Genomic DNA, 23181 nt, shown 5'->3' on the forward strand with positions numbered 1-23181 from the left:
AGGCTAAAATGGGGAGATCTACTCAACAAAGGCTAGTGGCTGACGGCAAAGCCAGCTCGAATCCCTCACAGCAACAATAGCGGCAGAGCGCCGAGGCCTGGAGAGCCTGGGCGTAGACATCGCTGCCAAGCGTAATGTGCTGATTGAAATCTGTAATGTTGAGATCACATCGCCTTTATCTTTATGATCAAAATGACTCCCAGATAATTTTTTAAAACTAGATGTTCATGTGCAATCAATGAGTCTTGAAAATGAAGAAATAAATGAAATTCAGCGATGGTATGACATGCTATTTGTAGCTGAGAGATACTCTGCAGCCTTACAGCCCCTTAATCAATTACGCACAAAAAGGGGAGGGGGGCACTGTAGGGTCTTCTGGTTCTGAGTGAAGGTTGACTGCAGAGGCTGGCGTCCCACGGACAAGACCTCCGAGGTTCCAGAGTGGGTCTGGAGCTGGGCGGGCTCCTGGAGGCGGGTGGGACCAAGCGGGCTGCCAGGAAGGCTCGAGCTGAGGAAGGAGAACCGGCCAAGCGGGGCAAGGGGCGGGCGCCAAGCTGCGGGCTGCTAGCTGCGCGGGGCAGGGCGGCGCCCGCGGGGACACATTTCTGTCGGAATGAGCAGCTATGGTTTGGGATATGAATTCGCTCCGGGAGCGGTGGAATTCAAAGAATCTGCTTTTCTTTCCGCCGCGTCCTGTAGAGGAGAGAGGGGCGGGAGAAAGAAAAGGGAAACTAGAATCTCCTGTGATTCTGTCTGCGTTTTGTAGCGTAGGCTATTTTCCAGATATTTAACTATCACCTACGTTCGTTCATATTCTCTCTCTCTCTCTCTCTCTCTCTCTCTCTGTGTGTGTGTGTGTGTGTGTGCGCGCGCGCGCGTGTGTGTGCAAGTGTGTGCAATTCTCTGATAAAAATCGTCACAATCGTTTTAATATGTATACGTTGTCAAACTGTTTATTCAACCTTGGACAGCTAAAGCTCAAAATAATCAGAGATGGTGAGTGTCTCTTTGCTATAACCCTAATAAAAATGTATTTGAGCTGGTTCTTCTCTTGGTGAGCTGGTCTACCGGTGCCCCAGTTGGGAATCCCAATGTTGACTTGCAGATGTTCATTATAATCAACAGCCAGTGCTAGGTTCCCATCCTTCTCTAGAAGAAGCATCATAAATAAAAATTTGAGTTCTCAACAGGATACTTCTCCGGATTTTCCCCTCACTCTTGTCCCACCTCAGAAGGCAACTCACCCCTGGCCGCTGCTCCATACTGGCCCCACAGTCAGCCTGCAGGTTGTAGGGTAATCTCCTTTGCTGTAGAATATGTAATCATTTGGGCCAGCCAGTTTCTGCTGGGGCTGACAGCCTCCTGTCATAAAGATGAGGAGATTCTTAGAAGCTCCCAGTACCTAGAAGTCACAGCCGAAAAGCAGTTCAAGCCACCCCTAGATTTTCAAGAGCAGGAAAATAGGTCCGCACCAAACTCAGCACCTTCATTTGCTCTTCTCTCTGCCTTCGGTTCTTCCTCTACTGATGGAACCTTAGTGGAGGCTAAGGTTAGTTAGGGGTACAGAAGAGATAGAATGATCAATCCCCCTCTACACCTTTCTCGAGTGAAAGAACCTCAAGTATCTTTTCATACCCCTAGAAGAAAATGCAATGGAGACAACGCAGCAGCGCAGCGCTGGCAGGGCTGAGAGATAGCTGCAGGAAAACCTGTTCTCACCCCCACTTCGCCTCTACTGTAAATAAACCCTGAGCCAAAGGGCTCATCCGTCTCCTTAAACAGCCAGTAAACTTTATATGACACAATATCTAATAGTAATTTATTGGGGAGATATTGTAAATTCCAACGGTTTTAGTTAATAAAGGAGCTAATTAAAGAGGGACGGGCTGTGCTCGGCCAGCTGTTGGTGATAAGATAATACATCTGGGGAGGGGTGCAGGGTGCAGAGGTGTGTATGTGCGGATATTTTTGGTGGCGCTATTTTTTTTTTTTTTTTTTTTTTTTTTTTTTTTGGTTTTGCCCCGCGTCGAGCGATCGCTTCCCCGTCTGCGTTAAGGTTTTATATGACTTTTTAAAAACCAGAATCCTACGAATAAATCTGTTCCTGCCTTTCGCTCCCCCATCTCCACCCAGGATTGGGGAAGGGGGAAGTAGAGTTGGTGCGGGGAATGTGGGTGGGGGGTTCGGTTGTCCCCACCCCTCCCCCTGGCGGTAGCGCCCACGTGAGTAGAGCGGCCAATGGGTGGCTGGTGCAGGTTTAACTATGTTTAATGTCAGATAGCAATAAAGTAGAAGCAGCCGGTCGGGCCCCGCGGAAATGGGCGAGCATAATCTCCTGAATCCTGGGTTTGTGGGGCCGCTGGTGAATATCCACACAGGAGACACCTTCTACTTCCCCAACTTCCGCGCGTCAGGGGCACAACTCCCGGGGCTGCCTTCGCTGTCCTACCCACGCCGCGACAACGTGTGCTCGCTGCCTTGGCCGTCGGCCGAGCCGTGCAATGGCTACCCACAGCCCTATCTCGGCAGTCCCGTGTCTCTCAACCCGCCTTTCGGCCGCACGTGCGAGTTGGCTCGCGTGGAGGATAGCAAGGGTTACTACCGAGAACCCTGCGCTGAGGGCGGCGGCGGGGGCCTAAAGCGGGAGGAGCGCGGGCGCGAACCCGGAGCGGGACCCGGGGCAGCGCTACTGCAGCTGGAGCCGTCGGGGCCACCTGCGCTCGGCTTCAAGTACGACTACACGGCGAGCGGCGGCGGTGGCGACGGCAGCACGGGACCCCCCCACGATCCACCCTCGTGCCAGTCACTGGAATCCGACTCCAGTTCGTCCCTACTCAACGAGGGCAATAAGAGCGCCAGCGCTGGTGACCCTGGCTCTCTGGTTTCGCCGTTGAACCCAGGCGGCGGGCTCTCAGCCAGCGGTAAGGACCCCAGCCCACTTGTGATGCTTACTCTGACAGGACGTCTTGCTAGTTTAGGCAGGGGAGGCCTGAGCTGGAACTGCCTAGGGTGACAGAATGTGTTGTGAGCTAGGGCTTCTTTTAAAAAGAAGTGTGTGTGTGGGGGGGGGACCCTATAAACATGTAAATATCCCCATAAAAGACCTGGAGAGATTTCCTTTTTCCGCTCCTAGTGGCTGTAGGGGTCAGGGAGCTCCAGAGTACAGGGATTCTGACGGGGACTTCCCCAAGCCTAAGAGTAAAGAGGTGGAGAAGGAGATTCCATTCCTATTTTTCAGGTTGCCTTTCCTTCTGCTTAGCCATAGGCCCCCGTTTCTCACAGTTCTTATTTTAAGAAACGCAATCAACATGATTTACTCTTCACCACCCGCCCACAACTTTCCTAACTGATGGGATCTGTAGTTCCAGAAGTTGTAAGGGTCAGGAAAATTTAATAATAATAATGATAATGATGGTGGTACTGGTGGGGGTGGGGGTGGGAGTAGTAGTAGTAGTAATAATAATAATAATAATAATAAAAGATAGTTTGGAAGAATTGAGGTAGGAACATAAAAAGATGTGTATACTACTATGGAAGGTAGTGTTGAGGCATAGAGTGAAAACAGGATGTTTTGGTGATGGTTTGGTGAGGATGGTCTGGGTAAACATTTTCAGGATGAGAAGCGAAAGGAATGACCTGGTCTGGGTGTGGGGCTAGGGTGAAAGGGTCTGGGAAAGGGCCCAGGGCACTGAGCTAGTCACCCCCTGATCCTCTAGCCAACCCTGCGGTTCATCTCCACCCAGGCGCGCCCTGGTACCCGATCCACAGCCGCTCGCGAAAGAAGCGCAAGCCGTATTCGAAGTTGCAGCTGGCTGAGCTGGAGGGCGAGTTTCTGGTCAACGAGTTCATCACACGCCAGCGTCGGAGGGAACTCTCGGACCGCTTGAATCTTAGTGATCAGCAGGTCAAGATTTGGTTCCAGAACCGGAGAATGAAAAAGAAAAGACTTCTGCTGAGGGAGCAAGCTCTCTCCTTCTTCTAGGGAGCAGGACAAGCGTGCTAGCCCCAGACTAAGCTTGCCTTGGTGGAGCAAGAGGGGGCGCAGCCTGGGACATAGTCCCGCTTACAACGCCAGGCCTTCTGGCAGGCCCTTCCCGGACGTCTCTTGTCTATTTTGTTCGTGGTTCCCTCCTGCACACACACACACACACACACATACACACACACACACACACACACACACACACACACACACACACACTCAGCAGGCCCTGCGGGTCCCCGAGAAAAGGGAACAAACCTAACCTAGCCGGAGAAGGCAGAAGCCCAGGAGAAACAAGAGGAGGCTAGGACACTGGGCAGGGGTGGTTTATTTGAGGCAGGACTGGAGCTGCTGTGCCTCCCGCTGAGGTTATGGGAAAGCAGCGGCCCAGACACTTATTCGCCCCCTTCCACCACTTCCCTTTCTGGTCTTAAGTCTCTATACTTGGAGGAGCAGACAAGGTTGATGACACTAGAACCAATGTGCCCAAACTCATAATTGATGGAGTTGAGAGGTAGGAACTACAACAGAGAAGACCCGTGGAATGAGTTAAGGGCAAGGGTAGAGAGCTGTGGCAGGCTTAGAGAAAGCTAGGGACCAAGAAGGAAAGTGTCCTTTGAGAGAATGATTGTTAAGGCCTGGATCCTACCCACATCTGAGTCCTCCAGCCTGAGCACTGGGTTGGGCTGAAGCATCTGTATTTGGCAGACTACCCTGCAGGAAAATAGACTAAACAGCTTTGGATCCTCTCCAGGACAGATCTAGAAAAGTTTCAAGGTCTTCAGTCTGCTGCTAAGTCCCCAGCTTGTCCCAGGCGAGCACAGGTGTGCTAGCTACTTTTCCCATCACTTACGCCAACTGTGGACTGGAAGCGGTAAACAGGGGGAACTGAGAACCAAACTCACACAGACACCGGTTCATTAGCCACCCCCAGAGACCCCCACCTGGCCCTCCGGGACGCCCAAAGAGGTGATGGAAGGGATTGCAGAGAGCGGTATTGATTGGCAGGGAGCGTTTCCGGCACCTACAGCAGCGGGCCTGCTGATTCTCTCTTCCCGCTGGCGTTCACGGTCACGGCCGGCCGGAGGCTGGACCGGCGTAATTTACGAGGCGGGAGGAGAATCTACCCTTAAAGGGGCTACGGGCAGCAGAGGCCCAGCTCAACCCGTTTCCCAGGCTGGTGACAATGAAGGAGGGGGCGCTGCAGTCCCCCACCCAACTCCTTTCTCTCTATCCCCTACCCGCCCCCCAACATCGCCCTTTGTCTCAGGATCCGCTGCCTCCGCCTCCGGGCCAGCTAGCCACCGAGTACGGGGCCAGAGCTGAAGAGGGAGGGGCTCATCCCCAGACTCAGTTGGAGGCCAAAGACAAGGCTTTTTATTCACAAATCCTTTCAGCCTTCAGCCCCAGACCCAACGTTATGAGGCTGGCCGGCTCTGGAAAGAACAGTCCAGATAACCCACCAGCCCTCCTGCACCCTGTTTTTACTCTTTCCACCAGCTTCCTGTCTGCTGCCTCACTTCTGTGGGAACACAGGATCGAGAAGTAGGGGATGGGCAGAGCTAAGTGCAGCTTGAGCAGTGTGAAACCGCCCACTGAGGTGAAGAGAGGCTTCCCAACTCTCCAAGGACAAGCCACAGAATACTGGGTTCTCCCAATAGCACGTGGCTTCAAGTTTGTTTACAGGATTGTGCAGAGACACAAGCAAACTGTTGGGTCCAAATCTCTCTCCCTACTAAACTTGCAAGCAGGCAGCTTCTTGGTCTTTCCATTTGGCTCAATAGAGAGGAAATACAATCACATGCCTTGATCCTCCATTGGGCACCTGACACATCTCCCCTCCCACTACACATGTTCATCTATGTTCAAGTTCCCACAAAGCATCTCCACTCCAGCTGTCCACACAATCTCCTGTGACAGGGCCATGGGAATGGAGTACTACCCTTCTCCCTGTTTGTATCCCCTTGTGCAGCACTTCCAATGACTGGTGGTCTCTAGATTCAAGCTCCACCACTCTGATTTGATTCCTGAAGCCTGGTAGGAAAGAGACTAGAACACCCCAAAAGGAAGGAGGCAAAGTTATGCAATATTCTCTTTCCTTTGCTTTAAACTTGACTTCTGTGAGCTTCTTTGTCAATATTTGTCTTGTTGATTGTGTCTCTGGTACCTACTCTGTAGTTCCTGTGGTAGTCAGTATTCCTTACTTCCCTTCCCAGATCTGTGTAGTGTACTCCCCTATTCAAGCATCTGTCTTTAGCACGTTTTCCCTTTATATAGTCCTTGTACAGAGCTGCTTCATCATGTTAATATTAATAATTAAAACATGGATGTATGATGATGTGATGTTTTGAGAACCATTTCTAAAACTGGGCTCCCCCCCACACACGTACAGTCTCCTCTACCCAGAAAGAACAGAAGCCCTAGGCCCTTAGCTGTTTATTTTATTTTCTCCAGCTCAGGTGAATGATAAAAATAATAAATGTGTAATAATAAAGAAAGAGCAGTTGCATGGGTAACAAAAATATATGACCAACCAAGATCTGTTGATGAGCTGCCATATCTAGTCCCAAGCAATTACTGGCAGAGAGAAAATTGGGGGGCGGTAGACTGGGGAAGGAGAGGGAGCTTTGAAGAGTCACTGGGCTGTAAAAATTAATGTGGACAGCCTAGAGGAGGAAAAACTGGCTTCAGAAAAGAGGTCTGCATAGCAGGAAAGAATCAGAGCTGTGACTAGGGGTCCTTAGACTGTTGTTGGGTGGGGAGCGAGGCTGGGATATGTTGGCTAATGACTGGTGGGCCAAGAGCTGCAACTCTGTGGTTCAAAACTGGTAGCTTCACTCTGAGAAGATATTTTGTGTGCTCTGAAATAAGTAGGCAGGGGACAAAAGACCCCTAGAGCTGGTGAAATAGTCTTCAATTCTTGAAGCCAGCAACCCTCTCAGGGCCTCTCCAGAGCCAGAGCCAGAGCCAGACTCAAAGCTGGGGTGGTATGCATTGTTCCCCTGGAGCAGCAGCACCTCCACTGGATTCTTCTTTTCTCTAAGAAATGCCTTCCCTCTGCCTGGACACTTGAATCTACCTCTTGCCCATCAATTACCCCGTCTCAGTTGTCTGACTCCAGTCTTGCAGTGGGGGGGGGGGAGGGTCTTATCCAAATTCTTCCATCTCTATGTCCCCCCCCCTGCCCAGCCTAGAATAGCAGGGAGTCTCAGTGGAGTCAACCATGCCTTCAGCCCTGAAATCTCTCTTCTCTTTTCTTAGGACCCTAACCATAGAGAGTAGCACATTTAAATCAAATTTCATTCTCCCTTCATTCCTAATTCCCAACTCCCTTGTAGAGCCTGGATACAGGTGGGAAGGAGACCCCCCCAAAAAAAAGCCCTGAGGTGCTTATATAAAATTTTCCCTAGAATTCAGGAGAACCTGGAGGTCGGCTTCTGTCAGGGAAGAGCTGGGGTAAGGACTGATGGCTTTTGGATCTGAATATAGGAGAGTGGATCTGAAGTGCAGTGAATCCAAGCAAATGGCTATTCATTTCTTATGATGTATCTACACAGGATATATATACAGTGAAAATTTTTTCTGGCCTAAAATAGGATGTGGGGATGTTAAGAAGACCATGAGTAGTAAGTGGTCTCTAATTTATTCCCTTGACATATTCCCAGACATTTCCAATATGAAATAGAGGGCACTTTGTGGGATGGTGTTCTATACAGGCTCCCAGATCCAATAAACTGAGGAAGTTAATGAAGGGAAAAACACTACAGCTCTCTTCTCAAACCAAGAAGCAACACCTGGGTCTCTCTGTCTAGGTGGCGATTTCATCATTGTTACAACTGTTTGACTATGCTTCTCAGTCTAACTGACTCCAATTTTAAGGGGAAAAAGGGCATCTTGTGCTTGTAACTGGGTCTTAAATGAGCAAGAAAATGGGATTATTTGAATAATCTAGGTAGGAAAATAATTGGTCTGCTGCGTGTATATAGTCTTCTATCATCCCAAATCAAGTCTGTATTGGACACGATTATTCACGAAGTTCTGCACGCTGATCTGCACTGCCTACGCCATTACCTAGCTGACAAGAGAAGAGGTTGGCAGTCCGAGTTCCGTAGATGCTAATGCAGGCGGAAACACAGCTCCTTGGATCGATGGCTCAAACTCAGAATGAAGCAGGGACCACCGGCCCAGATCCGCAAACAAAGCAAACCCCGGAGACCTAGTCTTCCGGCAGGCCGAGCCCCCCCACCCCCACCCCACCCCCGCCCACCCGCTCGGCCTTCGTGTGTGTGTGTGTGTGTGTGTGTGTGTGTGTGTGTGTGTGTGTGTGTGTGTGTGTAGGGAAAGCAGGGAAGGGTTTGCAGGGCCCAGGCCGCTGTAGAAACGCACCCTGGAGCTGCCAGACCTCTGTGCGGTGTGCGTCTGTGAACGCGGAAGGCGGTGCGGAGCCTGAGTCTGATCACCCACCCGCCGGCCGGCCGCAGCCCCGCACACATTTCGTCTCGGTTTAGAGAGGACGGACGCCTCTTCTTGGCAGCGAACCTCCGAACAGTTACCGATTTTCAGCGCAAAGGTCTATGGCCCGTGCCTCTCCCGCTAGATCGCAGCCTTTGGGGGCGGTTGAGCGCGGTTAGCCGGCTCTGGTGGTTGCTTCTCCCGAGGAGGCCCGAGACAAAGGCTCGTCGCCGCTGATAGATGACGCGGGCGCCTAGACCGCTCCCGGACTCAAGCCTCCTCGGTGCCCGGCCTTGAGGCAGGGATCAGGAGGCAGGAGACAGGGAGAAGGTTCTGAGATCTCTGACTAATCTCGTCCCTGGTTCACTTCAGGGAAGAAACCTAGCGCGCCCAAAGAAAGCACTGGTTGATCCCGGCAGCTCTGATCCCAACAGCGCCAGCAGCTCGGTGGTTTCCCAGTGCTGCCAGGCCCCCAGGAAGGACGGGATGACCCCTGCTGGCCAGAGCGGTGGAGATTGTGTCTCTGGGACCTGGTGCCGCCCAGTCTCCAGTCCCTTGAGTTTGCAAGGAACCTTGAAGAACAGTCTGTGTCTGAGGTACTACCTAGGCTGCTGAAACTAAGGTTCTTAAAAAGATTCCTTAGCCAAACTTGCCAGTGGTGATTCTCCTAAGGCCTGTGCGGAAGCTTGGCATTGAGCCTTAAGTAGACCCATCCTTTAGCCTTTGAGAACTAGCCCCTTGCCAACGTGTGGCTTCCCCTTTTCAAGTCAAAAGCCTTTTTACTGAGGAATTGGAGACCAGTCTTCGGAATGCCTGTTTCTGTCATCCAGTGGAGAGTGGAGAACTTCCTTCAAGGACCTGTCTGAGTGGATGGAACCTTGTCTGGAAAACCATCTGTGGGAGCAGAGGGTTCACTCGGAAGCATGGGAAGATGTTCCATAAGTACACACTTAGCTCTGTTGTGGCCAAAACTGATATATGAAAAGAGACTAAAATGCACAAATAAGATGTTTTCTTATACTATATAACAGAGGCACTTTCATCTGCTGCATGACAGAGTGAGATACCGAAAATAGATGAACCAAAGCCTTTAGATTCACAAACAAGAATTTATTTGCATTTGTAAGCAAGGCTTTCATATATCCTACATAAAGGGTGTGCTTTTCTGAGTTCATTTAGTCACGTGTATCTACATTCTGTAGCATATGGAACTATTGCATGAAATGCACCCAAATATTACTACAGCAGTAAAAACTCAGAATTATATCACATTCTTACACACATACAAAGTGCATATCAGCCTAGTATATGAAAAAATATGTAAATTATATTGGCATATTCTTTAGATGCACATATTATTTGTGGTATACATTTCTCTGAAGATTTTTTTAAAAATAAATATTGGAGCCAGAGCTGAAGGTATGGGAAGGTAGACCATCTCTGCCGTGCTGAATGAAGGGAACACAGCCGGGTTTAAAAGAGTCACCCAAAATCAGGAAGCAATGATGACATTGGTAATGACAAACTCCACTGGTTAATTGGTTTTTTCTATTTGTGTTTCTATTTGTGTTTTTCTATTTCTGCCTAGTATTTTTGTCTTTGAAATAGCCATGTATGTCAGCAAACATTGTTGTATAAATGGTCACTTTTAGTTTCCTGTTGTGTCTCTTGTCTGAAGCTGGTATCTGTTGAGAACATATTAACGCCTATTTGCATCAAGATTCACTATGGAATCATGATTATATAGAATTGTTAGAGCTATTTACTTATGCATCTCAAGACACATTCTTCCAAGACTAATGCAAGCATGTTATAGCAATGCTCTATGCAGGCAGATAGTTAAGGGGTGGACAGTGATCTGGAGAGCTAGGTAAGGGTTAGGGTTAGGCTCCTTTAGGTTAGGGTTTGTAAATATATATATATATTAATATTATAATCTTGAGCCTAAGCAGCATTATGAAGTAAGGCCTGAACCTGGGCCCATTCCCCTTCTCCCAGGAAGGGCAAAGGCTTCATTCAGGCCTTCTCAGCTGGGCTTTGATTTTGATCCTAACACTTAGCAGTCAGAAGCCAATTTGTGTGTCTACAGTAACAGCAGAGAAAACCTATTCCATAACCCAAGTTTTTGCAGAATTTTCTGACATTGTACTGTGTTGAGGCTTATGAAAAAGCAATCTTATTTGAGTCTTTCAAATCCTGGATTCTAATAGGCACATAACTATAGAAAAATTCTTTAAGAGACAGTGCACTCACATCTGCAGACATATTGTTTATGAGTCCACAGGTTCCGTGTGTGTAGACACAGCCATATTTTACAGTCCAAGGAATCAATTAATTAGTGCCTCTCAGTCCCCCCAGCTCAGCTGCTCGGCTGAGTGCGTGTGCGGTGGAGATAGATGTGCGTGGTCAGATCGCTGGTCATGTTAACAAGCCTCGTCATAAAGATGGGGATGATAAGGAGAGCAAAAGAACTCAGGCAGCCTGCGAAGAGGGTTTCAAGGGGCGAGCCCCCAGCCTTCAGGACTGTGCCTATCCTGCCACTGGGGTTTGTCTGGAGTTCCTTCCATCTGGACCCGGCACACTGTGAGCTATGACTGGTCCTCTTCCGGTCCTCTGGTCCACTGGCCTATATTTTGCCTTTTCTTCATTGAGCTCCAAGTTGAAATTTAAAAAACAACAAAACAAAACATAAACCTTTCTCCGTGCGTGTCTTCTGTCCTTCTACCGATGTTGGGGACCTCTGCCGGTTCCTTTTTCTACATTTCTGGGTGGTTCCTTTTGGTCTACGTTGGCGCTGACTTCCTTCCTTCCGCTCTTACTCTCTCTGCCTTTACAGTTGCTTTTCTATCGTGCTCCGATGAGCTTGTAAAAAATATAAATAAACAACTATGCCCCGGTTATCTTGCACCAGAATGAACACCCCAAGATATGCCAGACCCATGGAAGGAAGAAAAAAAAAACCACCTTGGGTATAATTGCTGGTTTGAGTTGTAGCACTTAATTCTGTTTATTCTCGCTGATGTGCATACTTAACAGAGAGATATTGATATTAAAGGGCAGGGGGGAATTAATTTTACTTTTATAGTCATCTATTAAGAGCACAAGATGATCTGAGTCTCCTTTAAAGGGACCAAAAAGGGGGGGGGGAGAGAAAGGGAGAGGGAGGGAGAAATATGACTGAAAGGGAAACAAAGATCTTTGCCTGAAGAAACAATGTAACACTAGACAGAACTATAAAGTCTGGGAATGTAGGAACACCGGACTCACTCAGCTCCCTCTCCCTGTGTGGAATCCTGTCCCCTCCACTTCCGGCTGAAACCCCTACCCTGACTACACAGTGGTATTCAAGGAAGAATTCATGCAATTATCTGGATAATTGGAGGGAGAGAGATGGGGAGGGAGAGGGAGAGAATATAGAAGAAAAATAGTTACTCTTAAAACAAGGAGGTCGGGCTTACAGATTTGAACACTGCTGAGAAATGATGAGATCTGTTGAAGTACTCTGATCTCTGATCCAGTTTCATTTTCATTTTGGATACTAGCTTGGATTCACTATGTCTGCATAGACCTGCCTCCTCTAATATTGTAATTATCACAAGTAAGTAGATAATAGATAATTATAGGGTGTCAATAATATTATTTTATAACTACATAAGATATGATTAGAGTTAATGTTAGAGGCTTTGTTGGAAGCTGGAGGCAAGGTAGAGAGGCCTTAGGAATTTTTTTCTTTCCTATTTTTACCTGTGTGGGAATCTCCAGAAATCCCTAAGACTCTAAATTCATCCCCTGGATGTTTTAAGGGAAAGCTCTAGGATCTTAGGGTATATAAAATCCAAAGACCAAGATGAGGAAACACTAATTTGATACTCAGCCCCTCTTAGCCTAGAGGACAATGGAAGCCCCTCTTATCTCATTAGAAGACTTAGTTCCCAGTACAAGTCCACTAGGGTTTGGGAGACTTGGTTGGTGTGGTCCATGAGAGCAAGACAGGGGCTTATCAAAATCAAGTTCATTGTCAACCCCACATAGGAACTAGGCCCAGAATGAAGCCCTCTTTTATCCCCAATTTGTCTTTCCTGGAGTCCACGCCTTAACAATACTGGAGTCAAGACAAACGCCCAGCTGGAGCTAGGGAGGTCAAATTTAAGGCAGGGATCAGGGAAAGATTTTAAATTTTGCTATTGTTATTTTGGAGGGTTGAGAAATCCGAAGGCTGTAGGAGGAAGAGGGGAAGAAATGATCACAGAAGCAGAGAGTGAGGTGAAAGAGAGTTGAGAGAAAGTATGAGACCGTGAGTAAGGTAGATATAAAACAAAAAGGAGTGGCAGGAATAACCAGGAAATAAAACATAAGGAAAGAAATACAAGAAAAAGGTACAAACGGGAAGGGAAGGAAAAGACTGAAAGAGGCACGAAGAAGACAGACAAGGGTCAGTCTTTGGGCTGACTCTGCCTGGCGGGTTTGCAGCAGTCTGGGTGGGCGGGGGCACCATGACAAAGTGAAGGTCAAGTTAGCATCGTACCTTATAAGGAAGGCGTCGGTCCTCCATTTCAGCCTTTCTCTCTGGAAGGACTTAGCGCTGGCATTTCTGGTCTTGTAAACACAGGACTTTTTTTTTTTTTTTTAAGCCTCCTTTCTTTATTGAGAGTGAATTCTGCAGCCCCGGGAAGCTGTGGCTGTGGACTGGGAAGTCAACTAATGAAGATGGCAGGAAACTTTTCTCTCCTTTTCTGCCTCTGGCTCCACTCCCTGCCAGCTGGGGCGGCCCCCATCTCTTCTGTCTTCTGTATCTTTCACCATTGTCTCTAAATCTGGGCACGATTTCTTTACTCCCTGACTCCCCTGCAGACTTGTAAAACCCTTCCATTCCACAGCAGCAAAGTGGAGAAGGACTTTAAGAATTGGAGAGAAAATTAAGCATCATAAAGAAAACTTCATTTACAGCTTAATTGTCTGTCTGAGTATTACAGTTTTCTTCTGAAAACAAAGCGATATATTCGGTAAGGAGGAGTGAGGTCACAGGGATGGGGAGGGCCAGTGTAGCGGTAGACTTGGATTTATTTATTTCTCAATCCTGAGGTGGAAAGGAAAGAACAGAAGGAGGGGAGTGAGAGAGAAGCATTTTAACCATGAAACTACCAAAGGTGGGTGCAGCTGGTGAGATTGGAAGCAACATTCTAGCTGCACGGACCTGGTACTCACCCCAGCCTGGGCCTTGGGTGTGGAAAAGCTAGTATATTAGGTCGTTCTTGGTTTCAGAGAGCTAGGAAGCAGAAATGGAGGAAGGCTAGGCTCCGGGAGAATAAGGCAGAGCAGGAGACAGGCCTTGAAAGACAGAGTAGCGGCAGTCAGTCACAGTCAGTCGGCTGGTAGTGGTTACAGCCAGGAGGGAGAGAGGGAGGAAGGAGCCTAAGCTTGGATCCTTGATTCTTTCCTTCCTTCCACTGTAGTGTGGAGATTAGGGGTGTAGTGAAGTTAAAAGGGGGTTTATTGCTGTGGGGTTATCTATGGAGAACTCACTTCCTTCTCCCTGAATCTCACCACTTGTTTTTGGCTCCTCTGTGTTCATGGAGCCATCTTAAGGCCTAATTATTTCAAAATTGAAATTCTATAGCAAGGGGGAAGGGGCTGATGGATGCTTCAGGAGTGATGATGGGTGATTCTAACTAAACTCTAAATCTCCCAGTTTGTTGTTACCTTTGCCTTGTCAACTGGAAAGCTGACCCTTGGGACCAGCTCCATCCCACTCTACCTACCTGGCTGGGAATTTCTCCAATCTATAAGATCCCCAAAGTGGGCTGAGGCAGCCAGAATCAGCAGACAGGGGCAATTAATAGAGCAATTGGGCCTCCTATCTGGATCCAGTATCTCATGAAAAACAAAGGGACTCGATCTCATTATTTCTGGTGGTGTTAAGGAATCCTGGTTTCTCCACAGAATGTCTGATCCTGGGATCTGAAGAGATTTAATCTGAACAAAGTGCCACCTCAGCTCAAAGTGCCTGGGTCCTTTGTGTAGGGGATGAGGGTAGCCAAGGTAGGGACATCTGCTGTCAGGAATCCCCATGGAGGGGTTGGCAGACCTTCTTTGGCATGGCCCAGAATTCTGCTCACAGCATTCCAAATGGTTGGAATGGCCTGCGGAGGCCTTGTGAAGGGGGACCCCAGAAAGTCAAAAGGGGTTACTAGCTGGGATGCTTCCCCATAGTGTGGGGGAGAAACTCATACTCAGACCTCAGCCTGAAGCTCTTTGAAAAACTGCTCTTTGGAGATTTAGGGGACTTGAAAAGAGTAAGGCACCAGACACCCTATGAAAGCCAAGGCTGTGACTGTGACAGGGAGGAGAACCTGAGGGGGCAAGAGGTTGAGAAGGTATCACCTTAAACCATTTCTCCCAGAGAACACACACACACACACACACACACACACACACACACACACACACACACACACACGGCTCTAATACTGAAAAACACCAGATGATCTGCTTGGAAGGGACATAAACCGGCCAAGCGGATGCAGGTTAATAAAACCCGAAAAACCCCAGACAGGAACACTTAAAATGCCCAGAACAAAGAACACCGTGACAAATTCTCACCCAACACACAAGTACACGCACAAGAATATTCCTAGGCAGAGAAAGAAAGAGACCTTTCCTACCTCAGGTCTCCACCCGTGGACACTTAGGTATACCTGCACAGCTCCAAGAACAAATTTGTTCATGCTTCTAAACTGACCCAAACAAACCCCCAGTGATCGCCGGCAGGCACCGACTGCACTGCACACACCACGGAGACAGTCCGTATCCCCTGAGCCTCACTAATGCAAGATCCAGATCCATACCCGGAGATAAAAGTCTAGACAATAGACGGCTGTTTATGACAACGAGGCTCTCCAAGTTTGGGGCCAGGCGATAAATCTCTGGCGAATCTTCCTGTAACTCAACTTCTGGCTGTAGTGAAGAGAGAACCACGGAGACCACGGAGACGACCGATGGGGGAGAGACTTAAAGCGGGAGCTGAAGGTGCTTTCCTTGTGCAGTTCTTAGGCTGGCCATAAGCCCCGTCCACGCAAGGCAGTCCCACTGTGGAAGCTTCGCGTGGAGTTTCCTAGCACAGGCGAGTCAGAGCTCCTTTCTGCCCGCCCTGGCATTAGGGCTCAGAAGTCAATGTGCAGGCAGAAGGCAGGGCCTGAAAGCTGGGACAGAACCACAAACCATTGTTGTTCAAGGAAAGGGGTCTTTTTTCCTGGGTGACTGGGTTACCTTAATTTTATTCTCTCTCTCTCTCTCTCTCTCTCTCTCTCTCTCTCTCTCTCTCTCTCTCTCTCTCTCTTTCTCTCTCTCTCTCTCTCTCTCTCTCTTTCTCTCACTCTCTCTCTCTCTCCTTTTCCATTTTGGATTGACGAGCTGTTCCCTTTTGCATTTTCGACCCAGGCATCTGATTACAAGTAAGGAGCCACTGAAGTTGATCTCATAAAAATGCCGCGAGCTCACTTTGATCAGCGGGGGACTGGGTCCGAGCCTAAGTAGGCGCTAAAGCCGGGGAATGGCGGCACCGGCCAACCGGGCCTCCGCTCCGGGGAGATCCCGGTGGCCTAAGAGGGCAAATCTCCCCCAGAAAAGGTATTTTCTATGAAGTTGCAACTAGCTTTGGAAATTAAGGCCTAATGGCAGCGACTCCATCTTCAGACTGCTTTTAAGACATGTCCTTCATTTTAGAGTGGGGGGGGGGGGTAAAACTGGCTCATAAAATGGGGCTTTTATGGGAGAAATGGGGTCGCATTGCTAGCCTCCTGGGAAAACCCCTCCGCAGAGGAAGCTGGGTGGAGCGGCGGGCGGAGGAGCCTCCGGCTTTGCTCTTTGCACCCCCCTACCTTGTCCATAGGCCCGATGTTACTCCAGCAGGTCCACCAGCTGCTTTGGTGGCCTAATCTGAAGCCTTGGACTTGTGAGGCTGACCTGGGCTGAAGAGAAAATAGGCGTTTTGGATCTCTGAGACCAGGGTGAGGTGTGGGTGTCCCGGGTTCAAAATAAGCCTCTAGCTTGAAAATCCCAAAGCACAATAAAGAATTTATTCAATGTTTCCACAATGCTGCTAAGGGGGTGGGGGGAATGCACAAGAAGATGCAAGCTGTTCTAATTGAGGTCCTTTCTTCACCAGTCCAGCCTGGGAAGAAGGGACTCTATTGACTCTGCAAGAGGCTGAATTTTAAGACCTCCTTTTCCCTCCCAGTTTTTCTTCCTAGCTTGTGGTCTGTAGGGTGGTCTCTTTCCTTATCAAGAACTGATCTCTAGAATTCAAGGAAAGGTGAGGAAGAAAAGAGGCCACAAGGCTGCCCAGAGCTGTTTTCAGGAGGTTGCTGTAAGAACGGCCCATGACAGAATTCGGCAGACAGTGCCCCCTTTTGAAACAGACCCTGTTGTCCTTGTGTGGGAGGAAAGGCCGCTGGAGTCTGTCCTAGTTCTATCGAGACCACCGAGGCGGCAACAACCCAGATTGCAGAGGTCTGCTAGCGGCCAAGCTAGCAGGGAGTAAGGCCACCAAAAATCTGCAAGTCGGTATAATGGCTATCACACGAAGCATTTAGGTGAAAGCTGGGAATCTGGAACAAAGCTGGTGAGGAACAAACAACAAATCAGTTGCCATCAGTAATGCCTGCGAGTGATGGGATTGGGGGGCCACAGATGTGTCCCTCCATCCAAATGTAAAGGATGCTGTGGGCAGAAGCCAGAGAGAGAGAGAGAGAGAGAGAGAGAGAGAGAGAGAGAGAGAGAGAGAGAGAGAGAGAGAGTTACAAACCCAGTGAAGGCTTCCAGGTGGTCTGGACCCAAAGCCAGGCAGGCAAGCCAATATCCTATCCCTAAGTATTTTTTTGCTATTCAACAACTAAGTGACCTCAAAAACCAGGGCCTTTTCTCCTTGACCCAGTTGCTGAGGGTTTTTTAAAGGTTGTTTTAAATTATTTGAAAAACCAATGCCAGAAAAAAAATATTAAACTTCATGGCTTGCTTTTGTGGAGAAGAGTATTCCTTCCTACAAGTCTTTTGCTGGATCCTAAAGCTTCCTAGACATCATGTCCTTGACACTCTCCTTTGCTTCCTTCTTTTGGCTTCAAGAAAATCAGACTGCTCTTTGTAGCTGCCTGCCTCACTTTTATGGTGGCCCATGAATAAACTTTGGTGGTCAAATTCAAGTGCTTAGGCCCACAGCTGTCTTCTCACAGGAAGCAGATACCCCCCCACCCCCACCTCTCTCCAAGGCTGTGCAAAACAGGACTTAGGGGATTGATCCCCACCCTGCCCTGAAGAGCAAGAAGAAAAAGTAAGAAAAACCTAGTGGGAAAACGGGGGAAAGCAGGAGCCAAGACCACCCTCATCTCTGCAAGAGATGGGGTACCTCTGGCCTTCTTCTTGCTGGCTTCTATGACTGTTTGGGGAGCATTTTGCCTCCAGTAAACGCAAGTTTGATGAGGTCAACGCAAACCCCATAAAAGCCCCAGTCCGTTGTTCACCACCATTATAATTAAAAACGTTGCCCCCAGCTCCTCCTATAAAAAAGACTAAAGGAAAGGGGAACTGCAACAGAATCTTCTGTTTCTGGTCCCTTCTCTACAGAAATGCCCCCAATCTAGTTATTTACCTTCAGTTATGATCTGGCCAGGACTAAAAAGCACAAGAAGCAATGCCTATCATTAAGTGCAAACATAGGGAAGCACTGGAAGTCTCTTCTACAATATTGGAGACATCCCCACTCACCCACCCACACAGAGAAGGTGACTATGGTGGAGGCAGATTTCACCGAAGTATTGTTGTAAAGTCTGAGTAAATGTGGGCAGGTAGAAAAGTTGAGGAAAAATGGATTTGGGAAGATATATTTGGAAATAAGCTAGCCATTTCTGTCTTTCCTGTCTGACTGGGGCTTTCAGTGATTCATCCTTCAACAAAGAAAATCAAATTAAATACACTTTAAAGCGGGAAAACCAATCTGAAGGCGGCCCTGAGGGTGGGGGAATGGTTTAGACTACCTTTGGTTTTGTCTAAGAGTACAGGGTTGAGTTGCTCTTTTCTAAAATGTTATGTCCTGACAGCTCCTTCTTAGGACCAAGGTTACTGCTGCTTTCTGTTTGTGCCAGTTGTTTGGGCACCATGGATCCAGCCCAGAACATTTCCATAAAGTTATATTCAGATGCCCAGATGTATGTTGTAATAGCCAAAGGGACTGGAGGTTTAAGGAGTCATTGAGTATTCCCCTATGGACACAGCGGTCCAGCAAGGAGGGTTTATAGACTTGGAGAAGGGCAGGGTTGGACTGAGATGTAGAGAAGAAATAGGAGTGAAAGAGGCTGGGGACTTCAGGCCCTACCCTGCCTACTTTTTGATTGGTATTAGAGATAGACACCTCTACCCACCTAAGCTCCCCAAATCATTAAAAAAAAAAAAACCTCTCCAAATGTAGTTCCCTTAGCATACATCCTGCCTGGACCTTATTGCCAGCCTTCTTTTCAGCCTATTAGCTGAAGCTGAGCTCCCAACCCGAAGGGCCCCAGATAGAGAAGATAGATGACTCTCACTCTAAATCTTTTTCTTTGGGGTTTGGGATTTTAAAATCCACAGTGAATGTAGCTTTCTGCACATTGATTGACAATAAAGGCAGGCATGAAATATTCACCCAGGGCCACTCTCTCATACTAAATATTTAACACAACATTAGAGAAGGTTTTTCCCAGACTTCGCCAGGCACCGGCTGGGCGGCTGGCGCACTGCTCACCACTGGTTTATGACTAATAGGAGTCCCTAGCCAGCGGCAGCACAGCAAGCTAGACAAAGTTGGGACACTGGCTCATAGCTGGGCTGCCTCACCTTTGGGAAACTTCAGATACTCTTCCTGGGAGCCTGTCCTATAAGGGAGCGCACCTTATTCTGGTCAGGAAAGTAATATAAAGGACTTCTTATGAACAAGCTCTGATTCTTCAGGTAGAGGGTTAAGAGTCCCTGAAACTTGTTGGGAAGCATCCAATATTTCCGGGGAAATCAGGCAGGAAAAGACCCTTTCTTTTACCCCCCGCCCCCCAGCTTGTCATAAGGAGGGGACCAAGACCCCGAAACGGAAAACCCTTCTCCTTCCCCCAATCCTAGGGGGGAAAAGAACAGCAGTTAAAAAAAAATACAATTACCCCCTCCCAGCCACCGCCCCCGCCCATCCCACCGCCCACCCCACCCCAACCCTCTCTCTCTCTCCTCCTTTTCTCGCTCTGTGGAATGGAGAGGAGGGGAGTGACGAGAGAAAAACGAATACAAATCTGCAATTGATTTTCATAATGTTTCTGCGGTGTTTGCAAACCAATCGCCTGAACGTCCCCGATCTTACCTAAGAGAGAACCCCTCCTACGTCTGCGAAGTGCTCCGAACTGATATATGACAATATCTACTTTGGATCACGTGCTCGGGGAGAGAGACTAAGACGGATAACGCGTCATCTCGCCTTCCCAAAATTTCCCCCCTCGCTAGATCGGGTCCAAAACCTCCAGCCGGAGGAGGCAGGAGAAGAGAACGATGTTTAACTCGGTCAACCTGGGCAACTTCTGCTCGCCTTCGCGCAAGGAGAGGGGCGCTGACTTCGGCGAACGAGGGAGCTGCACCTCCAACCTCTATCTGCCCAGTTGCACTTACTACGTGCCTGAGTTCTCCACCGTCTCTTCCTTCCTACCCCAGGCTCCCTCTCGTCAGATTTCTTATCCCTACTCAGCCCAAGTGCCCCCGGTCCGGGAGGTCTCCTACGGCCTGGAACCGTCCGGGAAGTGGCACCATCGGAACAGCTACTCGTCTTGTTATGCGGCGGCCGACGAGCTTATGCACCGGGAGTGCCTGCCTCCTTCCACAGTCACTGAGATCCTCATGAAAAATGAAGGCTCCTACGGCGGCCACCACCACCCCAGCGCCCCGCACGCGGCCCCCGCCGGCTTCTACTCCTCAGTCAACAAGAACAGCGTCTTGCCCCAAGCTTTCGACCGCTTCTTCGACAACGCCTACTGCGGTGGGGGAGATGCGCCCGCCGAGCCCCCCTGCTCCGGCAAGGGCGAGGCCAAGGGGGAGCCTGAGGCGCCCCCCGCCTCGGGACTTGCGTCCCGGGCAGAGGCCGGTGCTGAGGCCGAGGCCGAGGAGGAGAACACGAATCCCAGCTCGTCCGGTTCTTCCCACTCGGCGACCAAGGAGCCGGCCAAGGGAGCCGCCCCCAGTAGGTAGCAGCGGCCGGGAACCCGAGGGCAGCGAGGGAGGGAGCGGAGAGGGAGGGCTGGAGTAGTGGGGGGGGGCAGGGGAGCGCGGACAGCCTCGTGTTTTGGGTCAGTCTGATTTTATGTGGAGTTTTATAAGCATTCAAAGGATTTTATTATAACCTACAAAGCCCTCTCTCCCAACGACTCGACTTTTTACGATGGAGAAGGGGTGGGGAGGGAGGGAAAGGGGCTCTTTGGAAAAGCCGGGTGAGCCCCCCTCCTCCGTTATCTCCCTCGGTCTGTGAAATTTTTAAAAGTGCCACCATTGCGGGCGATATTAACTTTGATCGTGAACTTAGAGGAGCGTTTAAGAAAGGATGGGGAGTCGGACTGCTGGGGGGTTGGGAGGGAGGGGAGGGGTGGAGGGGGAAAGGGGAGGGCGAGGGACAGACTGGGAGAAATCCAGAGAAGGGGAGAGGTAAGGAACAGAAGCGACGCGGCAGAACTGGAGTCCAGGGAAGCTCTCCAAGGCCGCTCCTCTTCTTTTTAAAACGACTTTTAAAAATGTTCAAATTACGTGTTCGCGGGTCTTTGAGAAGAAACCGGGGCAAGCCGGGGTTTGGCGGTGGCAGGAGAGTGGGGAAAGAATCAGAGATTCCCTTGCTCTGCAGGGGAAGGTAGCGGTGGCTCTCCAGGGTCCGAGGCCTCTCTCTGGGTAGGCCCAGCCTGACTGTACGCAAGCCTGGGGCAGGCAAGCGGCTGGGTGTCCCAGGGCGCCAGGGCACCACAGGAGGCTCGTAGGTGTCCTGCTACCTCTACGGGCTAGTTTGCTCCCGATTCCTCACTGCTCTCTCCTGATCTCACTCCTTCGCGCCGATTCTCCGCGGTTCCCTCCGATTTCTGGAGGAAGGGATCCTGGATTTGCAGAAGCATTAGGAGGGCGGCTTGGAAAGGGCAAGGGCAGCGACCAGGAGCAGACAGAGCACCCCAGGGAAAGCACGTGGCTCAGGCAGGCTTTCCTCCACCCTCAGACCTTGTCAGCTAGGGCTCTGGCCTGAGGGGCAGGGGGAACTAGGTTCTCAGTGAACCTGGCGGTGGGATCAAGGCTTGCCCCAGCGCAGCGGATACGGAAGAGGAGCCGCCGGCCTAGAGGGAGGGCTGCCCGGCAGCGGGACTGGGAGCTGTGTAGCTGAGCTTTCAGCGACTGGGTTGGCTGGGGTCTCCCGGGGTCTCACGTGTCTCTTTCCCCTCTCCTCGCACTTGCCCTTCCCCTCCCTCCAGACGCCCCCCGCACCCGCAAGAAGCGCTGCCCTTATTCGAAATTCCAGATCCGGGAACTGGAGCGAGAGTTTTTCTTCAACGTGTACATCAACAAAGAGAAGCGGCTGCAGCTGTCCCGGATGCTGAACCTGACAGACCGACAAGTGAAAATTTGGTTTCAGAACAGGAGAATGAAAGAAAAAAAACTGAGCAGAGACCGGCTGCAGTATTTTTCAGGAAATCCACTGCTGTAACTGCAGACCTGACCCTTTGGGGTGGGAGGGAGGGAAAGAGGGAAATTTATTTTATTTTATTTTATTTTTTATTTTCTAACTCGTCTTTTTTTTTTCCGCGGGTGGAAAACTGGACTGTGGCCAGGGCTGGCCCCCCAATGCCGTTACTGGCACTTCCTTCTAGAACCTCCTTGGCCTTGGGTCTAATTCACTGTAGGGAACAGAGACCCAGCCTGGAAAAGGAGGTGAGGGAAGTGTCTGACCCGTGGTTAGTGGACCCCGTGGCGCCAGGGCCCCAAGACTGTTTATTTAAAAGAAAATACACCTTACAACAATGTCTTGCTGCTCGGATTGGGTGAGAGGAGGGGCGGTCACAGTGGGCGCCAGAGCCGAACAATCCTTGAACTCAAGTCTTCCCTAGCCCAAGTGAAAAGATCCACTGAGCCACCTTGTCTGCAAGACCTCCCAGGCTCCCCGCCCCCACCCCACCTTGCCCCAGGGTTAGGGGGCAGCTAAATGTGATCCTGCCTTGCTGTGAAATCCCTGTACGTTTGACCTGGTGTTAGGTGTGCAAAGTCCAAATCCTACCTCCGTCTGCGCCTGGCCCCGCCTGAGCCTAATTGTTCTCGCCCTAAATGTGTAGACCCCTCTTTTGAAAACTCCTACCTGGTGCATCGAATTGTCCTAACCTTTTCCCAGGCAGTGCCCCACCCCCACCCCTGCGGGTTTATTGCTAGTCTATGAAGTTCGTACCTCTTTTAAAAGAAACAGGATTGAGGTGGAAGGGGCATAGGAAGATGGGGTTGGGCACCTCCCTCTAGCTGGGGTCTGCATTTATGTAAATATTTTTCATAAGCCTCTCTACCTGGAGAGGAAGGGGGAGGCTGAGCCGGAGTGAGGTTCTAATCACCCATCTCTATCCATGTGCGTGAGTGCGTGTGTATGTGTGCAATCCCCACCCTACTCCTGTCTCAGAGGGATTGCTGTGAATTTTTTGGTGGTAAATAAAGATATTTCATTCTGTTCAATATTATGA

General features: G+C 49.6%; 2 protein-coding genes and 1 long non-coding RNA gene across 3 annotated transcripts; 2 read left to right on the forward strand and 1 right to left on the reverse strand.

The window, feature by feature from the left end:
* The first annotated feature begins 2290 nt into the window (after window positions 1-2290).
* On the forward strand, window positions 2291-4074 carry Hoxc12 (homeobox C12). The gene is made up of 2 exons (NM_010463.2): window positions 2291-2921; window positions 3744-4074. The coding sequence occupies exons 1-2, from the start codon at window positions 2318-2320 to the stop codon at window positions 3980-3982; spliced, it is 843 nt and encodes a 280-aa protein (NP_034593.1). The 5' UTR covers window positions 2291-2317; the 3' UTR covers window positions 3983-4074.
* Window positions 4075-9526: 5452 nt separating this feature from the next.
* Hotair (HOX transcript antisense RNA (non-protein coding)) lies at window positions 9527-13411 on the reverse strand. Its single transcript, NR_047528.1, has 2 exons — window positions 12960-13411; window positions 9527-11296 (listed from the first exon to the last, which is right to left on the reverse strand). It is a non-coding gene; the product is annotated as an HOX transcript antisense RNA (non-protein coding) (long non-coding RNA).
* Window positions 13412-19990: 6579 nt separating this feature from the next.
* Hoxc11 (homeobox C11) lies at window positions 19991-22166 on the forward strand. Its single transcript, NM_001024842.1, has 2 exons — window positions 19991-20672; window positions 21934-22166. Exons 1-2 carry the CDS (start codon window positions 19991-19993, stop codon window positions 22164-22166), a joined length of 915 nt encoding a protein of 304 aa, NP_001020013.1.
* The last annotated feature ends 1015 nt before the right edge of the window (window positions 22167-23181 follow it).

This window comes from Mus musculus, chromosome 15 (genome assembly GCF_000001635.26).
Source record: "Mus musculus strain C57BL/6J chromosome 15, GRCm38.p6 C57BL/6J".
Lineage (NCBI taxonomy): Eukaryota > Metazoa > Chordata > Mammalia > Rodentia > Muridae > Mus > Mus musculus.